General features: G+C 57.0%; 2 protein-coding genes and 1 long non-coding RNA gene across 3 annotated transcripts; 1 reads left to right on the top strand and 2 right to left on the bottom strand.

Moving 5' to 3' along the window:
- Positions 1-4357: 4357 nt before the first annotated feature.
- LOC115835481 lies at positions 4358-8700 on the bottom strand. The gene is made up of 4 exons (XR_004030465.1): positions 7632-8700; positions 6564-6781; positions 5571-5693; positions 4358-4468 (listed from the first exon to the last, which is right to left on the bottom strand). It is a non-coding gene; the product is annotated as an uncharacterized LOC115835481 (long non-coding RNA).
- ITPKA (inositol-trisphosphate 3-kinase A) lies at positions 4618-14851 on the top strand. The gene is made up of 7 exons (XM_003266754.4): positions 4618-5720; positions 12759-12855; positions 12931-13147; positions 13293-13497; positions 13698-13799; positions 14080-14151; positions 14255-14851. Exons 1-7 carry the CDS (start codon positions 5232-5234, stop codon positions 14456-14458), a joined length of 1386 nt encoding a protein of 461 aa, XP_003266802.1. The 5' UTR covers positions 4618-5231; the 3' UTR covers positions 14459-14851.
- An 84-nt stretch (positions 14852-14935) lies between these two features.
- LTK (leukocyte receptor tyrosine kinase) lies at positions 14936-23441 on the bottom strand. The gene is made up of 16 exons (XM_030814271.1): positions 23059-23441; positions 22694-22850; positions 22436-22618; positions 20294-20392; positions 19359-19511; positions 18805-18948; positions 18390-18585; positions 17218-17308; positions 17017-17081; positions 16705-16834; positions 16513-16610; positions 16278-16370; positions 16078-16179; positions 15811-15945; positions 15647-15737; positions 14936-15541 (listed from the first exon to the last, which is right to left on the bottom strand). Exons 1-16 carry the CDS (start codon positions 23140-23142, stop codon positions 15293-15295), a joined length of 2070 nt encoding a protein of 689 aa, XP_030670131.1. The 5' UTR covers positions 23143-23441; the 3' UTR covers positions 14936-15292.
- Between the last annotated feature and the right edge of the window lie 126 nt (positions 23442-23567).

The following is a 23567-nucleotide window of genomic DNA, read 5'->3' as shown; positions in this document are numbered from 1 at the left end:
GAAATCTCATCTCTATTAAAAATACAAAAATTAGCTGGGCATGGTGGCAGGTGCCTGTAATCCCAGCTACTCAAAAGCTGACACAGGAAATTTCCTGAACCCAGGAAGCAGAGGTTGCAGTGAGCTGAGATCACACCACTGCACTCCAGCCTTGGCAACAGAGCGAGACTCTGCCTCAAAAAAAAAAAAAAAAAAAAAAAGCAGACCTCTAGGGAACAGGAGGATCAACCAACTGAGATACCACAAGAAGATAGGTTCTGGCTGGGCACAGTGGCTCACGCCTATAATTCTAGCACTTTGGTAGGCCAAAGCAGGAGGATCGCTTGAGCCCAGGAATTCAAGACCAGCCTGGACATCAGAGTGAGATCCCTGTCTCTACAAAAAATTTAAAAATTGGCTGGGCATGGTGACACATGCCTCTGCCTGTGGTACCGGCTACTCAAGAGGCTAAGGCAGGAGGATCACTTAGGCCCAGGAAGTTGAGACCAAAGTGAGCCGTGATTGCGCCTCTGCACTCCAGCCTGGGTGACCGAGTGAGACCCTGAAAAGAAAAAAGGTTATCTGCTCAGACATGTATGCTGGCCTTGTGGCCAAGGCAGAGAGACTCTCATGGCCTATCTCAGAACAGCCACCTAATGACCATCAAAACCTTGACACACTGGCGGGGTGCAATGGCTCATGCCTGTAATCCTAGCACTTTGGGAAGCTGAAGGAAGAAGACTGTTTGAGGCCAGGAGTTCAAGACTTGGGCAACATAGGGAGACTCCAACTCTACAAAAAGTTTTAAAAATTAGTTGAGCATGGTAGTGTGTGCCTGTGGTCCCACCTACTCAGGAGGCTGGGGCAGGAGGATCCCTTGAGCCCAGGAGGTGGAGGCTGCAGTGAGCCATGATGGCACACTCCAGCCTGGGTGACAGAGTGAGACTTTGTCAAAAAAAAAAAACAACAAAAAACCCAAAAACAAAAAACAACCTTGACACATTCCTCTACACACCAGTATCCCCCTTTTTTGTTATTTAATTTTTTAAAAACTTTCTCTGGCGGTCAGGAACAGTGGTTCACACCTGTAATCCCAGCACTTTGGGAGGCTGAGGCAGGCAGATCACCTGAGGTCAGGAGTTTGAGACCAGCCTGGCCAACGTGGTGAAGCCCTGTCTCTACTAAAAATACAAAAAATTAGCCAGGCATGGTGGCACACACCTGTAATCCCAGCTACATGGGAGGCTGAGGCAGGAAAATTGCTTGAGCCAGCAGGTGGAGGTTGCAGTGAGCTGAGATCGTGCCACTGCACTTCATCCTGGGTGACAGAGCAAGACTCTCTCTCTCAAAAAAAAAAAAAAAAAAAAAAAATTTATCTGGCCTGCTTAATGCTTAAGTGTTTGAACACCCCCACCATTTTTTTTTTTTTTTTGTAGCACTCAAGAGGCCATCTCTTCCACCTCCATGCTGGTCAGTCTGATTTTCTCCATATCCTTTCTATTCAAGCATCAAAGACTGGGGAAACTGAGTCATGAACAGATGTTCTAGGGTTTCAACATTTATTCCTGGAGGAAGAGCCTGTTGACCTCATCCTACAGCTATACAGGGACTCCCAGGCCTTGCCCCAAGACGTACCCTTATGTTTTCTGACTGTAGTAGGTGGGGGCAGACTCTGCCTTCAGAAGGAACTACAAGATGTTTCTTTGTTTTGAGATGGAGTCTGGCACTGTCACCTAGGCTCACTGCAACCTCTGCCTCCTGGGTTCAAGTGATTCTCCTGCCTCCGCCACCCAAGTATCTGGGATTACAGGTGCCCTCCACCATAACCAGCTAATCTTTGTATTTTTAGTAGAGACGGGATTTCACCATATTGGCCAGGCTGGTCTCGAACTCCTGACCTCAGGTGACCCACCCACCTCAGCCTCCCAAAGTGCTGGGATTACAGGTGTGGGCCACTGCACCCCGCCAGGAAATACAAGATGTTAATGAAAGAAGTTGAGAACACGAGTGCCGGGCACAGTGGCTCACGCCTGTAATCCCAGCACTTTGGGAGGCCAAGGCGGGCGGATCATGAGTTCAGGAGATCGAGACTATCTTGCTTAACACGGTGAAACCCCGTCTCTACTAGAAAGACAAAAAATTAGCCGGGCGCGGTGGCAGGCGCCTGTAGTCTCAGCTACTCAGGAGGCTGAGGCAGGAGAATGGCGTGAACCCGAGAGGCGGAGCTTGCAGTCAGCCGAGATAGCGCCACTGCAGTCCCGCCTGGGTGAAAGAGCGAGACTCCGTCTCAAAAAAAAAAAAAAAGAGAACATGAGCGAGGTGGCTCATGCCCATAATCCCAGCGCTTTGAGAGGCCTGGGTGGGTGGATCACCTGAGGTCAGGAGTTCGAGACCAGCCTGGCCAAAGTGGTGAAACCCCGTCTCTACTAAGAATACAAAAACTAGCCAGGCCTGGTGGCGAGCACCTGTAATCTCAGCTACTAGGGAGGCTGAGGCTAGAGAATTGCTTGAAGCCGGGAGGCAGAGGCTGCAGTGAGCCGAGATCATGCCATTGCACTCAAGCCTGGGACAAGAGCGCAGGAAGTCAGGGGACCTAGCCAGGATACACTGCCTTTTCCACCAACTAGCTGTGTGTCCTTAACCTCCCTGGTGGAGCCACTTAACCTCTTTGGTACTTCTGTAATGTGAATGAGGAGGATAGATGGATATAAGGCACCTTACTGCTCTAAGAATCTACGGGATTGGATTTCAGTTCAGCATCCATTTCTAGGTTTGCCCTCAACTTTCCAATGAGAGACACCTGGGCAGGTAGGGCAAAGAGCAATTCTCTGGATGCTGGTATAATAGACCTAAGGCTTGAGCAAGTGCCTAATACAAGAAGAAAAGGAATTGCCCCTTTTTCTTGGCAGCCAGGACAGAGACCCAGTGCCCAGCCTGCTTATACCTCCAACCCTGCCCATCCATTGCCTGACACACAGGAGTGCAGGACATGTTCTCGCCCCTCATTGCCCTCCCTACCTTTCCAGTTCTGGCAGTTCCTCGCAGGCTCTCCCCACCTTGGGTTTCCTCCCAGCCCCCTCTCTGAGGGCAGCACCTTCCCACATCCTGCCGCAGATCAGTGTAGCTGTGAAGGAGGCAGAGGAGTGAGTGTCTGAGACACGAGTGATCCAGGTCCTTCAAGCTGCAGAGTACATCCCTCACACACACACTCAGATTCCTCCAGACGGTTGTCCTAGAGAAGGTGGCAATGTGATTTCCCAGGTTCTCCATGAAGGGGTCAAGTATTCAAACTCCTCTATGCCCTTCTTCCTCTTACCCTTTCATTCCCTCTATTTCTCCTGCCTCTCTCATCGCCATTCTTTCTTACATTATTTTGCTTCCTTCCTCAGTTCTCCAGGATCTTCACCTATTTATTTATTTTGAGATAGGGTATGAATGACTCTGTCACCCAGACTGCAGTGCAGTGGAATGTCATGGCTCTCTGCAGCCTCGACCTCCTGGGCTCAAACAATCCTCTCACCTCAGCCTCCTAAGTAGCTGAGACCACAGGTGCATGCCACCACGCCCAGCTTTTTTTTTTTTTTTTTTTTTTTTTTTTTTTTTTTGAGACAAGTTACCACTCTGTTGCCCAGGCTAGAGTGTGGAGTGTGGTGGTGGAGTGAGGTGGTGATCTCAGCTCACTGCAGCCTCGACCTCCTGGGCTCAAGTTATCCTTCCACTTCAGCCTCTCCCTGAGTAGCTGGGACTACAAGTGCACACGACCACACCTGGCTAATATTCTGTATTTTTAGTAGAGACAAGGTTTTGCCATTTTGACCAGGCTGGTCTCGAACTCCTGGGATCAAGCTATCTGTCCGCCTTGCCTTCCCAAAGTGCTGGGGTTACAAGCGTGAGCCACTATGCTTTGCCGAAGATTCCCGTGTTCCCACTGAACCTTCCTCTTTCCTTCTCTTGGGCCATTCCTGAGCCCTGGCTGAGGGGAGAGAAGGGAAGGAAAGCCCCTCCTGCGGCCATCTCAGCATCCAAGGCAATCCTTCTGGGGCTGTTCTGTCTCCAGGGCCCCAGCCATCCCCAGACACTGAGTGCCTGAGAGGGGACCCTCACTCCTCTGGCACTATGGTAAGATAGGAAACAGTGGCTTCTCCTCAAAGCAGCCTCGCCGGTCAGCTGACTACCAACATGGGAAGTGGCCGAAAATCCACATGGGATGGCACTGATAAGCACTTTGCAGTGTCTGAAACTCCTAAACATCAGTGCTGTCTTCCTAGTTTTACAGACACAACTCTGTGGATTGGATGAGGTTTTTCTAAATGTACAAATGCAGAAATATACGGAGGGGGTAAAGGGACTGCCTACAAATCACATCTAGAGTGTGGTGTACCTGTTTTCAAATATTTTATTTTATTCTCGCAGCAACGGGAGAATCCGCAGTCGAGGGAGGTGAAATGACTTGCTGAACGCCACACGGCGGACTCCAAGCCCCGAGCTCCTATAAGAGAGGAGGAGGAAGGCGGGCTCAGCTCCCGCCACCCAGCAGCTGGGGAGATGCAGCCCGGGACTCGGCTGGGCCACGGGGACAGATCCAGGCCCCGCCCCCTGACCTTGTTCTCTGCCCGCCGGGAAGTGGGGAACTTGCAGGGAGCAGCCTCAGCTCGTCCCTGGGGTAGAGTCTCCACTTGGGTGCACGCCCTGGGGTGGGGCTTCTTCGGGAGGCCAGGGGCCTTCAACTCTGCTCAGGAGCTCGGGCCAGGAAAGGCCCGGGAGACTTGAAGCCCTTGCCCGGGAGGGATGAAACACGCAAAGGAACCCGAGGAACGGGGTAGGGGACCAAGAGTAGGACCAGCTCCTCCTGCGCGGGGACAGGGCCCGTGGAGCGGCCTGGAGGAATCTCTCCCAGCCGCGAAGCCCGGGAAGGCTGCGAGGCCCTGGCGCAGAGCGGCCCCTCCCACCTCCCCGAGGGCAGGCGGAGCGAAGCCTCGGGGCCCGGGCCCAGGTTTTGTGCCTACGGAGGCTGGACTTCCCCGCCACCCCGAGGAGTCACCGAGAGCCTTCTCTCCCTGGCAGGGGCCCTGGGAGGCCCGCGCTTTCTCTGAAAGTGGAAGGAGTGGGCGGGGGGCGCGGCCGAGGCGGGGCGCGGGCGTGCAGCGGCGCAGGCTCCGCCCCGGGGCCGTCTCCAGCCGGGGGCGCCGAGCCGCTCCAGTCCCCGGCGCGCCGCGGGCTGGTGGGCTCAGCGGCGGCGCCGGCACTGGGAAATGACCCTGCCCGGGGGCCCAACGGGCATGGCGCGGCCGGGGGGCGCGAGGCCCTGCAGCCCGGGGCTGGAGCGGGCCCCGCGCCGGAGTGTCGGGGAGCTGCGCCTGCTCTTCGAGGCGCGCTGTGCGGCGGTCGCTGCGGCCGCCGCCGCGGGGGAGCCCCGGGCCCGCGGGGCCAAGCGGCGTGGGGGACAGGTCCCCAACGGGCTTCCGCGGGCTCCCCCGGCCCCGGTGATCCCTCAGCTGACCGTGACAGCCGAGGAGCCCGACGTGCCCCCGACCAGCCCTGGGCCGCCCGAGCGGGAGAGGGACTGCCTCCCGGCAGCGGGCTCTTCGCACCTGCAGCAGCCGCGCCGCCTTTCCACCTCGTCGGTCTCCTCCACTGGCTCCTCGTCGCTGCTCGAGGACTCGGAGGACGACCTGCTGAGCGACAGTGAGAGCCGGAGCCGCGGCAACGTGCAGCTGGAAGCGGGCGAGGACGTGGGTCAGGTACGGGCCGCGGGGGCGGGGCCAGCGCCGGGCGCGGGGGCTGCACGGGGGACCTGGCTCGGAGCTCCCGGAGGACCCGCTCCGGTCCATGCTCCCTCCCGCGGAAGGTCCTGTTCTCGCGGTTTAGGAGGAATCTGGGGGTCAGAAGGAGGCGCCTGGCCGACCTCTCGCCTGGGCAACTTTCACCCCGGCTCCGCCGGCAGGTCGTGGCGCTGGCCCTGGGGCGTCTAAGAAGCGGGGCGAGGAGCAGGCGACCCGCCGCGGGGACTGGGCGAAGCGGGGGTAGCGGACCTGGTTGGCTGTGGGGTAGGACAGGAGGGATCGTAGGGGCTGAGCCTTGCCCGGTGAACCCTCGGAAGGAGAGGGGCGAAGGAGAGTTTCCCTCACTCCCTGCCCCCTCTCCGGTGCCGCGGCCCCACCCCCGCCGTTGCCACGGTTTCCCTCTCCTGAGTGGGAGTGGAGCGGCGCTCCAGGCTCTGCTCGGGAGCCGCTGCCGTCTGCTCCCAGCGCCCGCACGAGGCGTGGACGCAGGGGAGGGAGGGGCGTGGGCCTAGGAGCTCTGGCTGGGAGCGGAACGCGGCCCACCAAGTGCGCGCCCTGTCTCCCATCCTCCCCGCTCGCCGCTCCAGAGCGCGGCAGAGAGGCGCGGTAAACTGAGGCTGCAAGGGGGCAGGATCAGCCTGCTAGTCTCTGCCTCTGATAGCCTGGGTGTTCTGGGACCAGGTATGACCCTCGGAAAACAGCCCTGGGCACTGTTAAGTCATTCCTGACGCCCGCCACTTAGGGATGTGCGGCTCCTGGGACACCCTCCTTGTTCCCCTCGTTTTAACCAAGACCAAATACCTTGAATAACTGTCCGTGGTCAGCGCGAAGGACTTGCTTTAGATCCACGTTTCGCAAGTGTCCTTGAGGCCGAGGAAGAGGCGAGGGGCGCCCCCGGCCTCGGGCGTCTGGGGCCTGCCCAGAAGGCCGGGTCGGGCGCGGCGGGGCGGGGAGAGCTGTGGCCGCGCGCCTGCTCTGCCGCACAATCTGCTGGGACAAGGCAGGGAAGCTGTGGCGACCTGCAGGGGTTCACAAGCCCGGAGGCCGATGGGGTTTGTCAGTGACACCAGAGAGGAAAAGCCTCACAGAGCAGGAACACCCCCCCGCCTCCAGGTGCTGGGTGCGCCGGCTCGGTCACTAGCCTGCCGCTTCCCCTTCTTCTCCCCCAGTGGTCAGGGCAGCCCTGGACCCAGGATCGTTTCTGGGGTAACCCTTGCCTAGGTCGGGGGGCGGATGCCGGGGATTCCCAGGATGTGGAGTGTGGGGTAGTGAGAGGCTCCCCCGCCCCGCCTCTTCGGAAAAGCCTGAGCAGCAGCTCCGGGGGCGCGGCCCCCGCCGAAGCTCTGACACCTGAGAGGCGGCGCAGGCGAAAGGGCGCGAAGCGCGGGCGCGTCCCGCTTCCCGCTTCCGCCCGCAGGGACTCGGCGAAGTGCCTGGGAGAGGGAGTGCGCTAGCAGGAGGTCCTATGGCCCAAGCCTGGGTGTAGGGGAGACTGCCCCGGCTAAGGTCAAGCCTCGGGGACCTGGACGACCCCGCCGCCCCCCGAGCCGTCGGGAGCCGGTGCACATCGCCGCTGAGGGCCCTTCCAGCTCCAAAGCTGCGGCTTCCAGGCCTTCCCCACCCCCAGGCCCGCCGGGGCCTCCCCGAAGGCAAACAGCCACAGCGGCGGCAGATAAGCCAGGGGCTGTTGACAGAGGCTGCCTGCGCCCGTGTGGAAGGGCCCAGGGCGGACTTTGCCTCGCGGCGGGTCCCAGAGCCGCACAGCGCGCCCGCCCAGGCCAATTTAGGGCTTCCCCAGGCAGAAAGCAAGGCTGGTCCGGCTGACTGAGAAGGATGCATGTGGGCCAGACTCTAGGACTCCCGGCTTACCAGCCCCTTATGCGCGGCCCAGGCAGGCCGAAGCCCAGGAAGTTTCTGCCTGCTTGCCTGCCTGCCTGCCTCTGCCTGGGGCATATGTAGTCTCCTTCACCTCCTAGGAGCCCTCTCCAGCCTGCCCAGAGCAGGGGAATTGAAACTGGGCAGCCTTACTCCGGCAGAGGAAAAAGTCACGGGCAGGCTTTTCCTAACCAGCCAGGGGAGAAGTTGGAGGCCCACCCGCAAGGTCAGCTGCATGACTCTATGGCCTTGCCTGCCTCCTCAAACAATTGTGGGGTATTGCTGGAGGAAAAGAGAGGGTGCTTGGCTCCTGTTCATCTGGTTTTCTTCTTTCTGTGCTCCAGGATAGGTAAGGAGACCTGGATGCCATCCCCTCCTGGACTCAGAATTCCCACACATCACTTTCCACTAATTATAGACCAGAATTTAGGTTAACAGACTTCCTTTTTAAACAGCTAATGCCCATGGGAAGGTGAAGTCGTGGGTCACTTATACCTTAGTGCAAATCGTTTTATAAATTTAAACTGATTGCTCTCCCCACCACCACGACCACAGGGAGTGCTAGTTTGATAGGGCAATTGGAACATGGGGAGGGTATTGGGCTGGTAGAGAGCTTCAACCAGAGCCTGGATGACTGGAAGCAGGGAGCAAGGGTGAGTGCCAAAGACAGAGCACTCACCCATCTGCCAGTCTGCTCCGGCAGAAGATACATTGTGTATCTGGCATGAGCAGGTGTCTTCAAGGCTTCCAAATGGAGCTTAGACAAAGGAGGGTCTGAGGCTAGTACCAGCCAAGCCCTGCCCAGAGAGAGGTACTCCCTGTTCAGCCCTAGGAGTGAGGAATTATCAGAGGGCCCTCCTGTGACTTCATTAAAGTCTCTCACACAGTCAGCAATCCTAGCCTTTGCCTCAAGATACCCAGGTAGCCTCTGGCTGTGTGTTGGCCTCCCAGAGAGGGCACCTTCATGGAGGGAGGCCTGAGCCAGAGGATGTTCAAGTGCCTCCCGGGTTCAAGCGATTCTCCTGCCTCAGCCTCCTGAGTAGCTGGGATTACAAGCACCTACCACCACACCGGCTAAGTTTTGTATTTTTAATAGAGAGGGGGTTTCACCATGTTGGCTAGGCTGCTCTCGAACTCCTGACCTCAAGTGATCCGTCTGCCTTGGCCTCCCAAAGTGCTGGGACTACAGGTGTGAGCCACCGTGCCTGGGCTTACATTCATTTTTAAAAGCGTGATGTTCTCTGGGAGAGGTATCTCCCTAAGATGGAAGGTGGCAGTGAATTGAGTTCCATAACACTTGCACAACTCCTGCCATGCTTGGCCATACCCATTACTGGCAGGGGGGCTAAATCCTGTCATAGCAACCTCAGGTGGTAGGACGGAGGGCTCAGATGAGATAATAGGTGTGAAAATCTTTTGTAGGCTGGGAGCAGTGGCTCACACTTGTAATCCCAGCACTTTGGGAGTCCAAGGCGGGAGGATCACTTGAACCCAGGAGTACGAGGCCAGCCTGGGCAACATGGCAAAATCCTGTCTCTATTAAAAACACAAAAAACAATGACACGGTGGCTCACACCTGCAATCCCAGAACTTTAGGAGGCCATGGTAGGTAGATCACTTGAGGCCAGGAGTTTGAGACCAGCCTGGCCAACATGATGAAACCCCATCTCTACTAAAAATACAAAAATTAGCCGGGCGTTGGTGGTGCATGCCTGTGATCCCAGCTACTCAAGAGACTGAGGCAGGAGAATCGCTCGAACCTGGAAGACAAAGGTTGCAGTGAGCCGAGATCGCACTACTCAAATACGTACGTACATACATACATACATACAAAAATACAAAAAATCAACCAGGCATGGTGACTCACATCTGTAGTCCCAGCTACTCTGGAGGCTGAGGTGGGAGGATCACCTGAACCCTGGAAGTCCAGGATGCAGTGAGCTGTGATCGCACCACTGGACTACAGCCTGGACAATGGGAATGAGACCTTGTATCAAAAAAAAAAAAAAAAAGTATTTTGTAACCTGCTAACTAGGACCGGCCTTAGTTGCTGCTGCTCTTGACTCTTATGAGATGCAGAAAACCAAGGTCAAGAGAGTAGGTGATGACGCCATTTTACCCCTGCTTGGGAGCAGGTGCATCAGTCAAATGGTAGTAGCCCAGGTTTTCAAACACACATCAAATCCTCTTCTACCAGGCCCACCTGCCAGCCCTCCTCACTGCTTCTGCACAGTTCTAAAAGGATGGTGCAGTTCCCTCACCCTGCCTAACCCAAGGCAAGTTTCCTCTTCACTAAGTCCATTCTGGTCCCACTATCCCCCAAATTCTTCTAGCAGGTCCCTACAGCCATTAAACTCATTCTTTTGGATAAAGGCAAAGGTGGCCATCCAGTAGAGAGGGCCCCCAGGCAGGTCTCAGTGTTCCCCAGAAGTCAAAACTCAGACTGCCTCGTTGCTGCACATCACTTCACCACGCACAAAGCACTTTCTCAAGCCATATCCCATTTAACCCCCAAAGGGAGGCAGGATGGTAGCATTCTGCTGGGGATACTTTGGAACCTGTTGGGGCAGTTGGAACATGGGGAGGGAGGATGGGCTGATAGAGAGCTTCAGCCAGAGATTGGGAGGCTGGAGGCAGGGCATGAGGGGATGTAACTCCCCTTGATTTCCTTCTGTAAAATGGGAATGATACCACTTCATGCACTTGCTATGCATGTGCATTCATTATGGCTCTCAAACTGAGTGTGGGAGAAGGGGGTACAGGATGGTGCTGCTGAATATACATGGCACATACATCATCTTCCTGGAATTTTACTTGAGGGTTTGGAGGTGGTGAGTTTTATAATAAAACTTGGATTTATTATGCAGCAGAATGCAAACCTGGTGTGTATTTAAAGATTTTAAAAGGAGTTTTGAAAGTGATGTCATGCTTCTAGTGGGCTGCTTCTGGCTACACCCCCAGATCCCTGGGGATTGGGCACGTGATCACACCCTAGTGTGCCATGTAAGAGCTTCAGTAGGAAAGTGGGAGCAATGCTGCCTGATGGAAGATGAGAAAGTGCCTGACATGCAATAGGCAGGCAGCATCTGATGGTTCGTGTTACGGCAGCAGCTATGTCCTCCCAGGGGAAACAGGCTCACACAGATGGCAGTACTTGGTTGGGTTCAGTCAGCTAGAAGGTGACACAGCCATGACTGGAACCAACTACTGACTCCCCACCCAGTGCTCTGTCATAACCTCCATTTCCTCCCCATGGGAAAGGGCGTTATGGCCAGCAGCCCTCCTCTACTTAGGCCACCTCCTCAGTTCTCCCTCTCCCTCTTAGAACTCCCTCTTGTCGGGGAGGTATATTCCTGTGGGGGTACAACATGTGTAACTGTGCTAAAAGGCCAGTGCCTCTGTGGGGAGGCGGCAGACACAGTTGACATGAGCCAACCTGTGTACTTCAGAGAGGACGCAGGGCTGCCGAGTTGTGGGTGGTAAGAGGAGAGGTCCAGAGGATGGGATGCTGTCAGGATTAGCTGGAGGCTAGAAAAGATAAGGGGCACACCAAAAAAAAAAAACCTTCGTCTCCTTCCCAGGTTTGTCTAAGTTGACAGGCCCTCAGGTTTGCACCTTCTTTTCTTTTCTTTTTTTTTTTTTTTTTTTGAGACGGAGTCTCACTCTGTTGCCAGGCTAGAGTGCGGTGGCTCGATCTCGGCTCACTGCAACCTCCGCCTCCCAGATTCAAGTGATTCTCCTGCCTCAGCCTCCCGAGTAGCTGGGACCACAGGTGCATGCCACCACGTCCGGCTAATTTTTGTATTTTTAGTAGAGACGGGGTTTCACCATGTTGGCTAGGATGGTCTTGATTTCTTGACCTTGTGATCTGCCCACCTCGGTCTCCCAAAGTGCTGGGATTACAGGCGTGAGCCACTGTGCCCAGCCCTGCATCTTATTTTCATGGCTTAAGATTTCTGGGTCCAGATCAAAACCAAGGGTGCCCTGGGCCTTGCCAGCTAATGAGTGCATGGAATCCAGGAATAGCAAGAGAGGCTTGGAGAGCCTCTTTCTCCAGCCCTGTTCTTTCTCCAGGCCCTCCCAGGCTGGCCTTCCTGCCCTGGGCCTGTGTACAGGTTTGTTTCTGTGTATGCCTGTCTCCCTAAATGAGAGGAACCAAGGTCCTGAGTGAAGGAATCAGTGATTGAGATTTGTTCAGCTTCTGCCTCATACCATGGAATGGGATGGGGGAGCTGGGCGCCTGTCATGCTCAAGCCTCAGGTACTACTCACAGCAACCCAGTAAGGATAGTTATTTCCTCATTTTATAGATCTTTTTCTTACGGATGCACAGAGGCTCATTTCTTGGGTCCTGGAATCTTTTGAGGCATTGGTAGTAATAAAAATTTGGGGGGCCGGACGTGGTGGCTCACACCTGTAATCCCAGCAGTTTGGGAGGCCGAGGTGGGTGGAACACCTGAGGTCAAGAGTTGGAGACCAGCCTGACCAATATGGTGAAACCCTGTCTCTACTAAAAATACAAAAAAATTAGCCGGGCATGGTGGTGTGCACCTGTAGTCCCAGCTACTCGGGAGGCTGAAACAAGAGAACCGCCTGAACCCGGGAGGTAGAGGTTGCAGTGAGGCGAGATCGCGCCACTATACTCCAGCCTGGGCGACAGAGCAAGACTCCACCTGGAAAAAAAAAAAAAAAATTGGCCCTACTCTAGACCAATTTAGAATTTCCCTGCGGTAGGCCTGATAATCTGCAATTTTTAACAAGGGTGACCATCAGGTAATTCCGATGCTCACAACAGTCCAAAAACCTCGACAGAGCATTTTCGTAACCTGCCCACGCGTTCTTCAGTGGCAGAGCTGGAGCGCAAACCGGGGGCTTCAGATACTAAGTCCAGGCTCTTGACAGCTCACTGGAGACGATGGAATCACCTTCACTGCGCCTGTATCAGCGCCCGCCACACAGGCGCACAAATAAACCTTCCCAGAGTGAATGAATGAATTAATGACTCATCCAGCCCCAGCTGCTTCCGGTGGGTCGGGGGCGTGGCGAGACCCTGTTTCAGTGGAGGGAGGGCTTATGCATTGCCGAGACGCCGATTATCAGACCTTCACCCTGTCGCTTTCAGAAAAACCACTGGCAGAAGATCCGGACCATGGTCAATCTGCCGGTCATAAGCCCTTTCAAGAAGCGCTACGCCTGGGTGCAGCTGGCGGGGCACACAGGTGAGTCGCGGGGCGGGTGGGCGGGTGCCCGCAACGGGAAGGGGCTGGGCGGCGCTGACGGATGCCGGTCCTCAGGGAGTTTTAAGGCGGCGGGCACCAGCGGGCTGATCCTGAAGCGCTGCTCGGAGCCGGAGCGCTACTGCCTGGCGCGGCTGATGGCTGACGCGCTGCGCGGCTGCGTGCCTGCCTTCCACGGCGTGGTGGAGCGCGACGGCGAAAGCTACCTGCAGCTGCAGGACCTGCTTGATGGCTTCGACGGACCTTGTGTGCTCGACTGCAAAATGGGTGTCAGGTATGCATGCCCTGCCAGGTCAGTGAGGGGATCAAGTGGGGGGTCCAGGGCCGGGACAACTGCTTGAGGGGGACCCGGGGCGAGTGCTCGAAGGGGTCTCCGTGTGCACCCCCTCATGCCCTGGCCGCTGCCTACGCCCCCACAGGACTTACCTAGAGGAGGAGCTGACCAAGGCCCGTGAGCGGCCCAAGCTACGGAAGGACATGTACAAGAAAATGCTAGCTGTGGACCCTGAAGCTCCCACCGAGGAGGAGCACGCGCAGCGCGCCGTCACCAAGCCGCGCTACATGCAGTGGCGGGAAGGCATCAGCTCCAGCACCACCCTCGGCTTCCGCATCGAGGGCATCAAGGTGAGGCAGGCGCGCTTCGCCGGCACCGCCCCAGCCTCACTGCGCGCTGTCTTTCCCGATCCCCCGCTCCCGCCCCGCCTGCCCCTCCGCCCTCTCCCACCGCCTCGTCGTCCCCTGCAACTGGGAGGTACCGCTGCCCTAGGCTGTCCTCTTCCCCACTGGCGGGCCCGGGGCCCCTGACACTCCTGTCCCACCTCCAGAAAGCAGACGGCTCCTGTAGCACCGACTTCAAGACTACGCGAAGCCGAGAGCAGGTGCTTCGCGTCTTTGAAGAGTTTGTGCAAGGAGATGAGGAAGTGCTGGTGAGAGCGGGATCCCAAACCCTTAGGTGTTGGGGAGCCTGAAGCCGAGGACTGCCCCTGTCATCCGGCCCAGTGCCCTCGGCTGTGTCCCCACCATGGCCCTCACCGCGCTGGCTCGCAACTGCTCTACGCCCCTTCCCTTCTGGGCCACGCCGGGCGGGGTCCTGGGTCTTCCTCCTGGCGGCATTTGCCAAGCCCAGCGTAGGTCCCGGCTCATCGTTAGCAGGGGCTCATTTGGCGTTTGGTTAATTTGCCCTCCTATCCCACCCACCCTCTGCAGAGGCGGTATCTGAACCGCCTGCAGCAGATCCGGGACACCCTGGAGGTCTCCGAGTTCTTCAGGAGGCACGAGGTAAGCGGCGGCCGCCCGGGTGCCCGGGCCTCGAGGGCGAGGGCGGGAACCCGGCGGGGGCGTCTCTGCGCAGGGCCTCGGCCTGACCGTGCGGGGCTCGCAGGTGATCGGCAGCTCGCTCCTCTTTGTGCACGATCACTGCCATCGCGCCGGCGTGTGGCTCATCGACTTCGGCAAGACCACGCCCCTCCCCGATGGCCAGATCCTGGACCACCGGCGGCCCTGGGAGGAGGGCAACCGCGAGGACGGCTATTTGCTGGGGCTGGACAATCTCATTGGCATCCTGGCCAGCCTGGCTGAGAGATGAGGCTGGACTCCTGTCCCGGCGGGCCGCTGCCCTAACATGTGGACCTGCAACTTTGTCCCCACCGTGCATGCCGGCTTGAGACTGGAGCCTCGCAGTGCAGGGCAGTTAACTGGGTCCTGCAGGACCAGGTGCCAGCCACTAAGGGGGGGCACCGCCGATGCCATGGGTTTCGCCCACCTGGGCCCCAGCGTTCCCAGAGCCGAATGACACTAACTTATAGGAGGGGAGGGGGCAAAGGGCTTCTTCCTCAGGCCAGCTCTTCTGAGGAGGCTCTGCCCTCTCCAGAGGGGCCAGACCGTGGATTTTATTTAGCAAGCCTAGACCTTCTGGTCTAACCTCTCACACTACGATGGACTCCCCTTCCTAATAAAACTCAAAGACAAGATGCAGCTACCTGTGCCTCAGGCCTCGGCCCCTCCCTCCTCTGGTCCCCTCTTCCTCGGTTCCGATCCCTGGCATCCACTCAGATCGCTGGAGGATGAGAAGAGCTTTTTATTAGAAGCATCTGCAGGGTGGGGCTCTGCCCAGATGAAGGACGCTCATAATGGGACAGCAATCTAGTGCTCCCCATGGACACTTGGGGTGTGTGTAAGGTGGCCTCTGTCTGGCCCCAAAGATCAAAAGCTGGAAGTGGCTGGGCACTTCCCTGGGAGGCCTGGGCTGGTTTCCAGCATGGCAAGTGCAGTGCTGCCAGGCCAGCCCCGAGACAGGCCCAGACACACAGCACAGACTGCAGGGAACAGGGGCCGCTGGCATAACAGGCCATCCAGGAGCCTGAGGAGTATAGGGAGGGACCCTCAGTGCCTCAGTCCTTACCCTCAGGGCCCTTAGGGCTCAGGAGCGATAAGTGGGATTCCAAAGGTTCTGAGGTTGGAGGCCCCTGGATTTGAGGGGCTTGAGGCCAGAGGACAGCCAGGGGCCAAGAGGGCTAGCTCCCCAGCTTTTCAACTTCTCTGGACTCAGTTCCTGGGGCTGTGGGGGTCTTAGGTACTCTAAAGATCTGTTCCCCAGCCCAGAAGCCCCTTCCTCCTCTGGGGTGGGCCCCAGCTCCATTGGCAGGAGTGAATTCAGCACATCGGGGTCCTGTAACGGAAGAGTCAGGGAGCAAGGGGGCATACAGTTTTCTCCCCCCCTCCCCCCGCCTCCTGACCCACAAGACCAGGATGTCAGATTAGGTCGGGGGCACACCTGAGTGCAGTACTGCAGACGCTCCAAGATGCTGGCAAAGCTAGGGCGGAGCTCAGGCTTGTGCTGCCAACACTGGGTCATGATGCGGTACCTAGGGAGAGGCAGGAGTTCATGCCCACCCATGGTTGTGAAGGACCTCCCTTCCTGGGCAGCACTCAACTCACACAGGCCCTGGGCAGCCCCTAGGAGGGTCCATCCGGCCCCCTCCAACGACGAAGTCCAGCACCTCCTGGTTGGTGCGCCCAGGATAGGGCATGTAGCCCAGTGAGAAGATCTCCCAGAGCAGCACCCCAAAAGACCTGCATCACAAGTGGGGGAGCCAAGTGAGACCCGTCAGATGCAGCCTCCCCTCACATGAGGTGGCTGGAAAGGACAGGATTAGCCTTGGGGGAGGGGAACAGAGGCGAAGGGGAGGGGAAGGGTGTTATCACCAGGAATCTGTCTTGGATGTGAAGATGCCCTCCAGGAAGGCCTCTGGGGGCATCCACTTGACTGGGAGCAACGCCCGGTCACCCTTGCGGTAATAACTGGCCCTACAGGAGGGAGGAGGTGAATGATGAGTTGTTTACCACCAAGGTGCGGGCAAAACCCCCTTGGAGCAAGAGCCTTCCCACCTCCCCAAGTCCCGCACCGGTAGATATCTCGTGCCATCCCGAAGTCCCCAATCTTGGCCACTCGGCTGGGTCCAGTGCAGCTCAGCAGACAGTTCCGGGCAGCAATATCCCTACAGAGTAGGCAAAAAAGTCACTGCCAGAATCCAGAAGTTCTTGCTCTTCCTGATCTATTTCCTTAAAAGCTGTGTGGAAGGGCTGTTCCTTGGGGAGGGAGTTGGGATGGGGGTCCCCTGAGCCAGGACTGCTCCTAACCTGTGGATGAAGTGATTTTCCTCTAGGTAGTGGCAGCCCTGGGCTATGTCCTGGGCCAGCTGCAGCAGGTCCCGCATGACCAGAGGTGATGGCTGTCCCTGGGTCAGGCAGAGGGGGCATCAGTCCATGTAGGTCTCAGACACATGGACGGGGTCTTTAGAGGGGCCTGGGGGGCTGAGACAAGGGTCTCACCAGGTGTGGCCGACTGTGCCTCAGGAAACTCTTCATGTCCCCTCCAGACATCAGTTCCAGCAGAATGAGGCGAGGGGTGGCCCTGAGGCTGAGCCCCACACACCGCACAATGTTCTGATGGCTAAACTTGCTGAGTGGGGTGGTGGACAAACCCCGTTACCAGGAGGGAGATGGAAACCGTGTTTTAGGCTCCACAAAGCTGGAGAGGCCCTCTGTGTCCCCTGACTTGCTACCTCAGCCTCAGGGTGAAGAGAAGCTGTTCCCGGGCCTTCCCCTCCCGCCTTCCAGCCCTGCCTCTGGTCCCAGGTGCACCTGATGATGAGGGCCTCCATGAGGAAATCCAGCTCATCCTGAGGAGAGCAGAGTTCTGGCAGGGTCTGGGGAGGAAAAGGGTACAGTTTCTGAGCTGCCCTGGACACTTCAGGAGGGGGGTTAACCCTAGCTCTAGTCATTATCCTTCCCTTCAGGGTGTTCCACTCTCCTACCCCCAGCTAGAAGTCCCACTCCTCTCACCTTGATAGCCACCTGCAGGGGACTGGAGTCCCCAGGAAGGTCAATTACCAGTCCCTCATACACCTCCCCAAAGGCACCATGGCCCAGGGCTCTGCAGGAAGACACATTGGAAGGGAGTGGGCAGGCAGCCTGGAGAAGAGTCCTAGAGAGTCTAGTACCCCCTTTACCTCCCCTGCCCCTGCCACATGCCCAGCTGACCCTATACAGACTCTCCATACCAGGGCATGTCCCCAGGTAGAAGCCCTGCAAGGGTGATGCTTACTGGCATAGAGCCAGGGCAAAAGAGAGGGCAGGCATGGGCCAGAGTCAGGGTGGGAGTGCATGATGAGGCCTTCCCTGGTCCCTGCAGACCCTCTGGGAGGGAGGCAATCCCTGGGTTCCAAGAGTCATGATTTTTTTTTTTTTTTTAAGATGAAGTCTCGCTCTGTCACCCAAGCAATGGCGCGATCTCGGCTCACTGCAACCTCTGCCTCTCGGGTTCAAGCGATTCTCCTGCCTCAGTCTCCCGAGTAGCTGGGACTACAGGCGAGCGCCATAACGCCTGGCTAATTTTTGTGTTTTTAGTACAGACAGGGTTTCACCATGTTGGCCAGGCTGGTCTCGAACTCCTGACCTCAGGTGATCTGCCTGTCTCGGCCTCCGAAAGTGCTGAGATTACAGACGCGAGATCACATTCTTTTTTTATTGAGACAGAGTCTCACTCTGTCGCCCCGGCTGGAGTGCAATGGCGTGATCTCGGCTCACCACAACCTCCGCTTTCTGGGTTCAAGTGATTCTCCTGCCTCAGCCTCCCACGTAGCTGGGATTACAGGCATGCACCACCATGCCCAGCTAATTTTGTATTTTTAGTAGAGATGGGGTTTCTCCATGTTGGTCAGGCTGGTCTCAAACTCCCGACCTCAGGTGACCTGCCTGCCTCGACCTCCCAAAGTGCTGGGATTACAGGCGTGAGCCACCACGCCCAGCTGCGAGATCATATTCTAAGAACTGGGACAGAGAGGTGACTTTGAGCAAGTTACTTCCCCTTCTGGAGCTTCTCAGGGCCTCCCTCTCCCTTACACAAGGGATGTGGGCCAGATTTTTTCTGGGATTTATAATTCACTACAGCAGGGAGAGAATCAGAGGTGGAGATTCAGAGTGCACAGGTTCTCAGAAGGAGGCAGAAGACTCACCTGAGCAGAGTAACATTGGCTGGGGAAACCTCGGTGACACCTGGGGGCAGAGGCCAGGACTGGGCCGGGCCAAGCCCCACCTGGCAATAATAGGGATTGGGGGCTGTCCTGATGGCAGAGGTTCGAAGCTTGCTCAGCTCAAGCTCAGGGCTCAGCAGCCTCATCTCCCGCAGGCCCTGCCACTTCTTCTGCTTCACTGGAGGTGGGAAGAATAACGGCACACCCTCCACCTGCCCATCAGGTCTCCCTCCCCCACCTGCCCAGGACACCCCTCCAGATGCTCATTACAGTAAACGTTTTCCCCAGGCCTCCCCAGCTCCTATCTTAGAATCCCAGAGGAGTCTACCACGGCTCTGCTGCAGTAAGTGGTCTTGAAGTCAGCCCCGGGACCCCGCAGAAGCCCATCCCAGCTCACTGGAGAGGAGCAGCCTTGAATCAACTGTGCCTGCTAGACGCTTCGTACCCAGAATCAGGACCCCACACACCATAAGGAGGCTCAATGTTGAGGTTGCCACCACAGCCACCATCAGAACCAGAGGGCCTGGGGGCTTGTGCAGCTCTAGGGAGAAAGAGAGACACCTCCAGTGGGAAGGTCTTCTCTGTTCCTTTACCCTCAAGTTTTACCCACGCTTCAAGACTCAGCTCAAGTGTTAATTTTCCCATGATGCCTTCCCCCATTATCCTGGGCAAAAGCAACCTCTCCCTCTTGAACACCCCTAAAGCACTTTATACCTCCCACAACAATCGTCACTTGAGATATACATTTACATAGCTATATCTAAACATCCTCCCACACTGGACGACATGCCTCTGAAAGGCACTGTGCACCGATGAATCTCCAATCCCCTGCCCAGCACCCACCACAGGGCCTGGCACACAGCAAATGTCTATACCATTTTCCCAGTGGCCTACTGCACCTCCCAGTCTGTGACCCCAGGAGTCCAGACCTTGGGCAAAGGTAGGACATACCCATGCAGGTGACGTTATCCACAGCTAGCTCCATGCCTTCTGGGCACAGGCATTCAGCCAACTGGAGCTCTGCCTGCCATTGGCAGTCTCTCAAAGGGCAGTGACTGCAGTTGAGGTGCCTTCGGATCTCTACCTCTCCGTGGTTCTCGGTGACTGTGAGTAAAAGAACTGATATGGTGTGGTGGGGCTGGGATATATTAAATACATGCCTTTGGCTGGGTGCGGTGGCACACGCCTATAATCACTGCACTTTGGGAGGCCGAGGTGGGCGGATCACCGGAGGTCAGAAGTTCGAGACCAGCCTGGCCAACCCCGCCTCTACTAAAAATACAAAAATTAGCAAGGTGTGGTGGTACACGCCTGCAATCCCAGCTACTCCAGCGACTGAGGCTGCAGAATCACTTAAACCTGGGAGGCGGAGGTTGCAGTGACCCAAGATCGCACCACTGCACTCCAGCCTGGGTGACAGAGCGAGACTCTGTCTCGAAAATAAAAATAAATAAATAAATACATGCCTTTTCCAGCCACATGGTTAATTCTAGCCCAGGACTTTAGAGCAAAGAGCAGCACCAAGCTTACAAGGGTGGTGAGAGAAGCTGGGGGACTTCTGTCAAGCCTGCACACTCCCAGGTATTTGAAGTGAATTCATAGCAAGGGGGTACTTAAAAAGCACACAGCATGCCCTGCATTGGCATCCAGCACAACTGACAGCCCACTTTTCTTTTTTTTAAGACAGAGTTTTGCTCTTGTCACCCAGGCTGGAGTGCAATGGCATGATGACAGCCCACTTTTCAAATGACCCTGTGCTATGCAAGAATCCTGTGCTATGCAAGGTTATTCACAGTGCAGGTGGCTCTTCAGTGCAGTGCAGGAGTGGGCTCAGGGATTGGGGAAGAAGTCCAGGACAGGCTGAGAGGTGGGGTTGGGGCCAATACCTGCCAGAGGCTGCAGGTAGAGCTCGCTGCTGGGGTGTATGAAGGATACTCCATCTTCCCCATCAGCCCAGAGGTTGTCAGTCTCTGAAGCATCGCCCCCTGGAAGTGGAGAGTGATGGGAGGGTTTGACTACAAAAATGGGGAATGGGGGAGAAGCTGGAATCTCCCAGTGGAAATCCCAGTGTGGCCTTCTCTTCTCCAGCATCATGATACAAGTGCTGTCTGTTCACAAGTGGGAGTGAAGGAGGTGAGGAGGGGGTAATCAGCTGGAGCCTGAAGGCCTAGCTGAGGCTGGCTGGGATGCCTCCTGCCTGCCTGAGCCCCTCCTGTCCCATGTCCTCACAGTCCCTTTCTGTGAGAATGTAGATCATATGTGTATGTAGGAGCAGTACAGCCCAGACAGGCACAAAGGCATTTACACTAGTCATTTGATCAAAACACAGATGACTGGGACTCTCCCCTAGAGTTTCTGATTCAGTATGTTAGAGAAGGGCTGAGAATTCGCATTTCTTTTTAAAAATTAATTTTTAATTAAAAATAAAAATTCAGGGCCAGGTGCGGTGGCTCACGCCTGTAATCCCAGCACTTTGGGAGGCCGACGCGGGCGGATCACGAGGTCAGGAGTCCAAGACTAGCCTGACCAACATGGTGAAACCCCATCTCTACTAAAAATACAAAAATTAGCCGGGCATGGTGGCGCATGCCCGTAATCCCAGCTACTCAGGAGGCTGAGGCAGGAGAATTGCTTGAACCCGGGAGGCGGAGGTTGCAGTGAGCTTTGTACCACTGCGCTCCAACCTGGGCAACAGAGCCAGACTCCATCTAAAAAAAAAAATTCATATATTTATTGTATACAGCATGATGTTTTGAAATATGTACACATTGTGCAATGGCTAATTCAAACCAATATATGCACCACCTTACATACTTATTTTCTGTGGTAAGAACACCTATAATCTACTCTCTTACCAATTTTCTTTTTCTTTTCTTTTTTTTTTTTTTTGAGACAGAGTCTTGCTCTGTCACCCAGGCTGGAGTGCAGTGGCATGATCTTGGCTCACTGCAACCTCCACCTCCCGGGTTCAAGCGATTTTCCTGTCTCAGCCTCCCGAGTAGCTGGGACTACAGGCATACGCCACCACGCCCGGCTAATTTTTGTATTTTTAGTACAGACGGGGGTTTCACCATATTGGCCAGGCTGGCCTCAAACTCCTGACCTCAAGATCCACCCGCCTCCACCTCCCAAAGTGTTGAGATTACAGGCGTGAGCCACTGCGCCCCGCCTCTCTTAGCAATTTTCAAGAATACATCGTCATTAACTACAGTCACCATGTAGTACGGTAGATTCTGGAAGGTATTCCTCCTATCTAACTGCCATTTTGCATTTTTTTGACCAGCATCTCCCCAACCTTCCCCCAACTCCCAGGATAATTTGCCTTTTTTTTTTTTTTTAATCTTTGAGACAGAATTTCCCTCATCGCCCAGGCTGAAGTGCAATGGAATGATCTCAGCTCACTGCAACCTCCGCCTCCCAGGTTCAAGCAATTCTCCTGCCTCAGCCTCCAGAGTAGCTGGGATTACAGGCTTCTGCCACCACGCCCGGCTAATTTTTGTATTTTTAGTAGAGACAGGGTTTCACCAGGTTGGCCAGACTGGTCTCGAACTGGTGACCTCAGATGATCCACCTGCCTTGGCCTCCCAGAGTGCTAGAATGACAGGCGTTCAGCCACCAGGCCCAGCCGATAATTTGCATTTCGAACAACTTAGGTTGTGTGGATATTACCTGTTCCTGGACCACACTTTGAGAACCACTGACTTAACCCAATCCTGCCTTTCTGTCCCCTTGCTCAGCTTGCTCACTCGGCCAGCTCTAAGTTCTGAAGACCGCTGCAGAACAAGGCAGGGACCTGCTGTGATGGCAAAGATCCTGGATTGAACGGAAATCTAGGGAGTCCTGTCTGCATACTGATTTGCAATGTATTTGACCTCCTTTTCTAAGAGCTCCTGCTTTGTTTGGAGCTGCTGAGCAGGGCTTAATGCCTCTCCCACACCTATCCTCCCGAGGGCTCCGGCCTGTACTTAGGTTCTAACATCACCTCACCCTCGGGCCTGCTCAGCTGCCCTCTCCAACGGTGCACCTACCCCTGTAGCCGCCGCCGCCTCCGCCCGCAGTGCAGGCCCCGCCGCCACCCCCGAAGCCGCCGGCTGCGGCCCAGCCAAGGGTCGCCCAAGCCTCGGAGCAGCCCTGGCCGCCCTCCGCCCCCTCCTGCAGTGAGCGGCCGGCCTGCGGAGAGGGAGCCCGCGACGTCCAGCCGCCCCCACCACCTGCAGAGCGACAGCAGGAAGGTTGGCAGCCACACGGGGAGCAATCCCGCCTCTCCCCGCGGCCCGCGCCCTCACCTGCCGCCCCGCCTCTCCCGCCGCTCCCGGGCGCCTCCGAGCGGTTCTCCAGTTTCTCGGGGGCGGCCTGAGTCCGGCCTCGGTCCCGCGGCCTCAGGTAGGCCCGACCGCCGCCTCCGGCCGCCACCAGCAACGGTTCCAGCTCGCCAGCGCGCACCTGTGGGGCCAGAGGCGTGTTCCAGGACGCGCCCTCCAGCCGTCCAGGGGCACTGCCACTGCTCCCGCCCCGGGGGCCCGGATAAGGGCAGGGGCCCCAGCCCAGCGCAGGGATGGGGGACCCCAAGGGACGGACGGAGAGCGGGTGCGTGAGCGCCCCTGGGGAGAGGATTGGGACCCCAACGGTGAGCGCCGAAGGGAGCACGTACCCGGAAAACGTAGGTGGCGCCCCCGCCACCCCCGCCACCTCCCGCCCAGCGCCGCGACCCCGGGACCCCTTCGCTCCCATCCATCACCGCGTGCTCTTCAACGGCTCGAGACTCCCCGAGGCAGACGAGCTGGCTCTCCGGGCTACCCTGCGGGCAGCGGGGGCGGGAATCGGCGGGGCCCGGGAGCCTCCCCTCGCTATGCTGGTGACCCGGCACCGAGGAAAGCACGCTCCCCCGGCCCCCAGGCAGCCCTCGCCCCGCGGCGCCGGCGCCGCCCCATCCCCACTGGCTGCGCTCACTCCGGGACAGGCGTCCTCTCCCTGCTGCCCCACCAGGATGTACAGCGACTCCTCCAGACCGAGGGAGAAGATTGCTGAGACGAAGACGCCATGAGCCCGCGACAGGTGGTTCTTGGCGCCTTTGCCGCCCGCGGCTCCGTAGGCTGAGATCCTGCGGGGAACGGGCGGTGAATCCCCGGCCCTCGGTGCTCAGGCCGGCCGCACCGGGCA

The sequence above is a fragment of the Nomascus leucogenys genome, chromosome 6 (genome assembly GCF_006542625.1).
Source record: "Nomascus leucogenys isolate Asia chromosome 6, Asia_NLE_v1, whole genome shotgun sequence".
In the NCBI taxonomy this organism is placed as follows: Eukaryota; Metazoa; Chordata; class Mammalia; order Primates; family Hylobatidae; genus Nomascus; species Nomascus leucogenys.
Note: the sequence above shows the minus strand (reverse complement) of the source record. Positions and strands in the feature narration are given on the sequence as shown.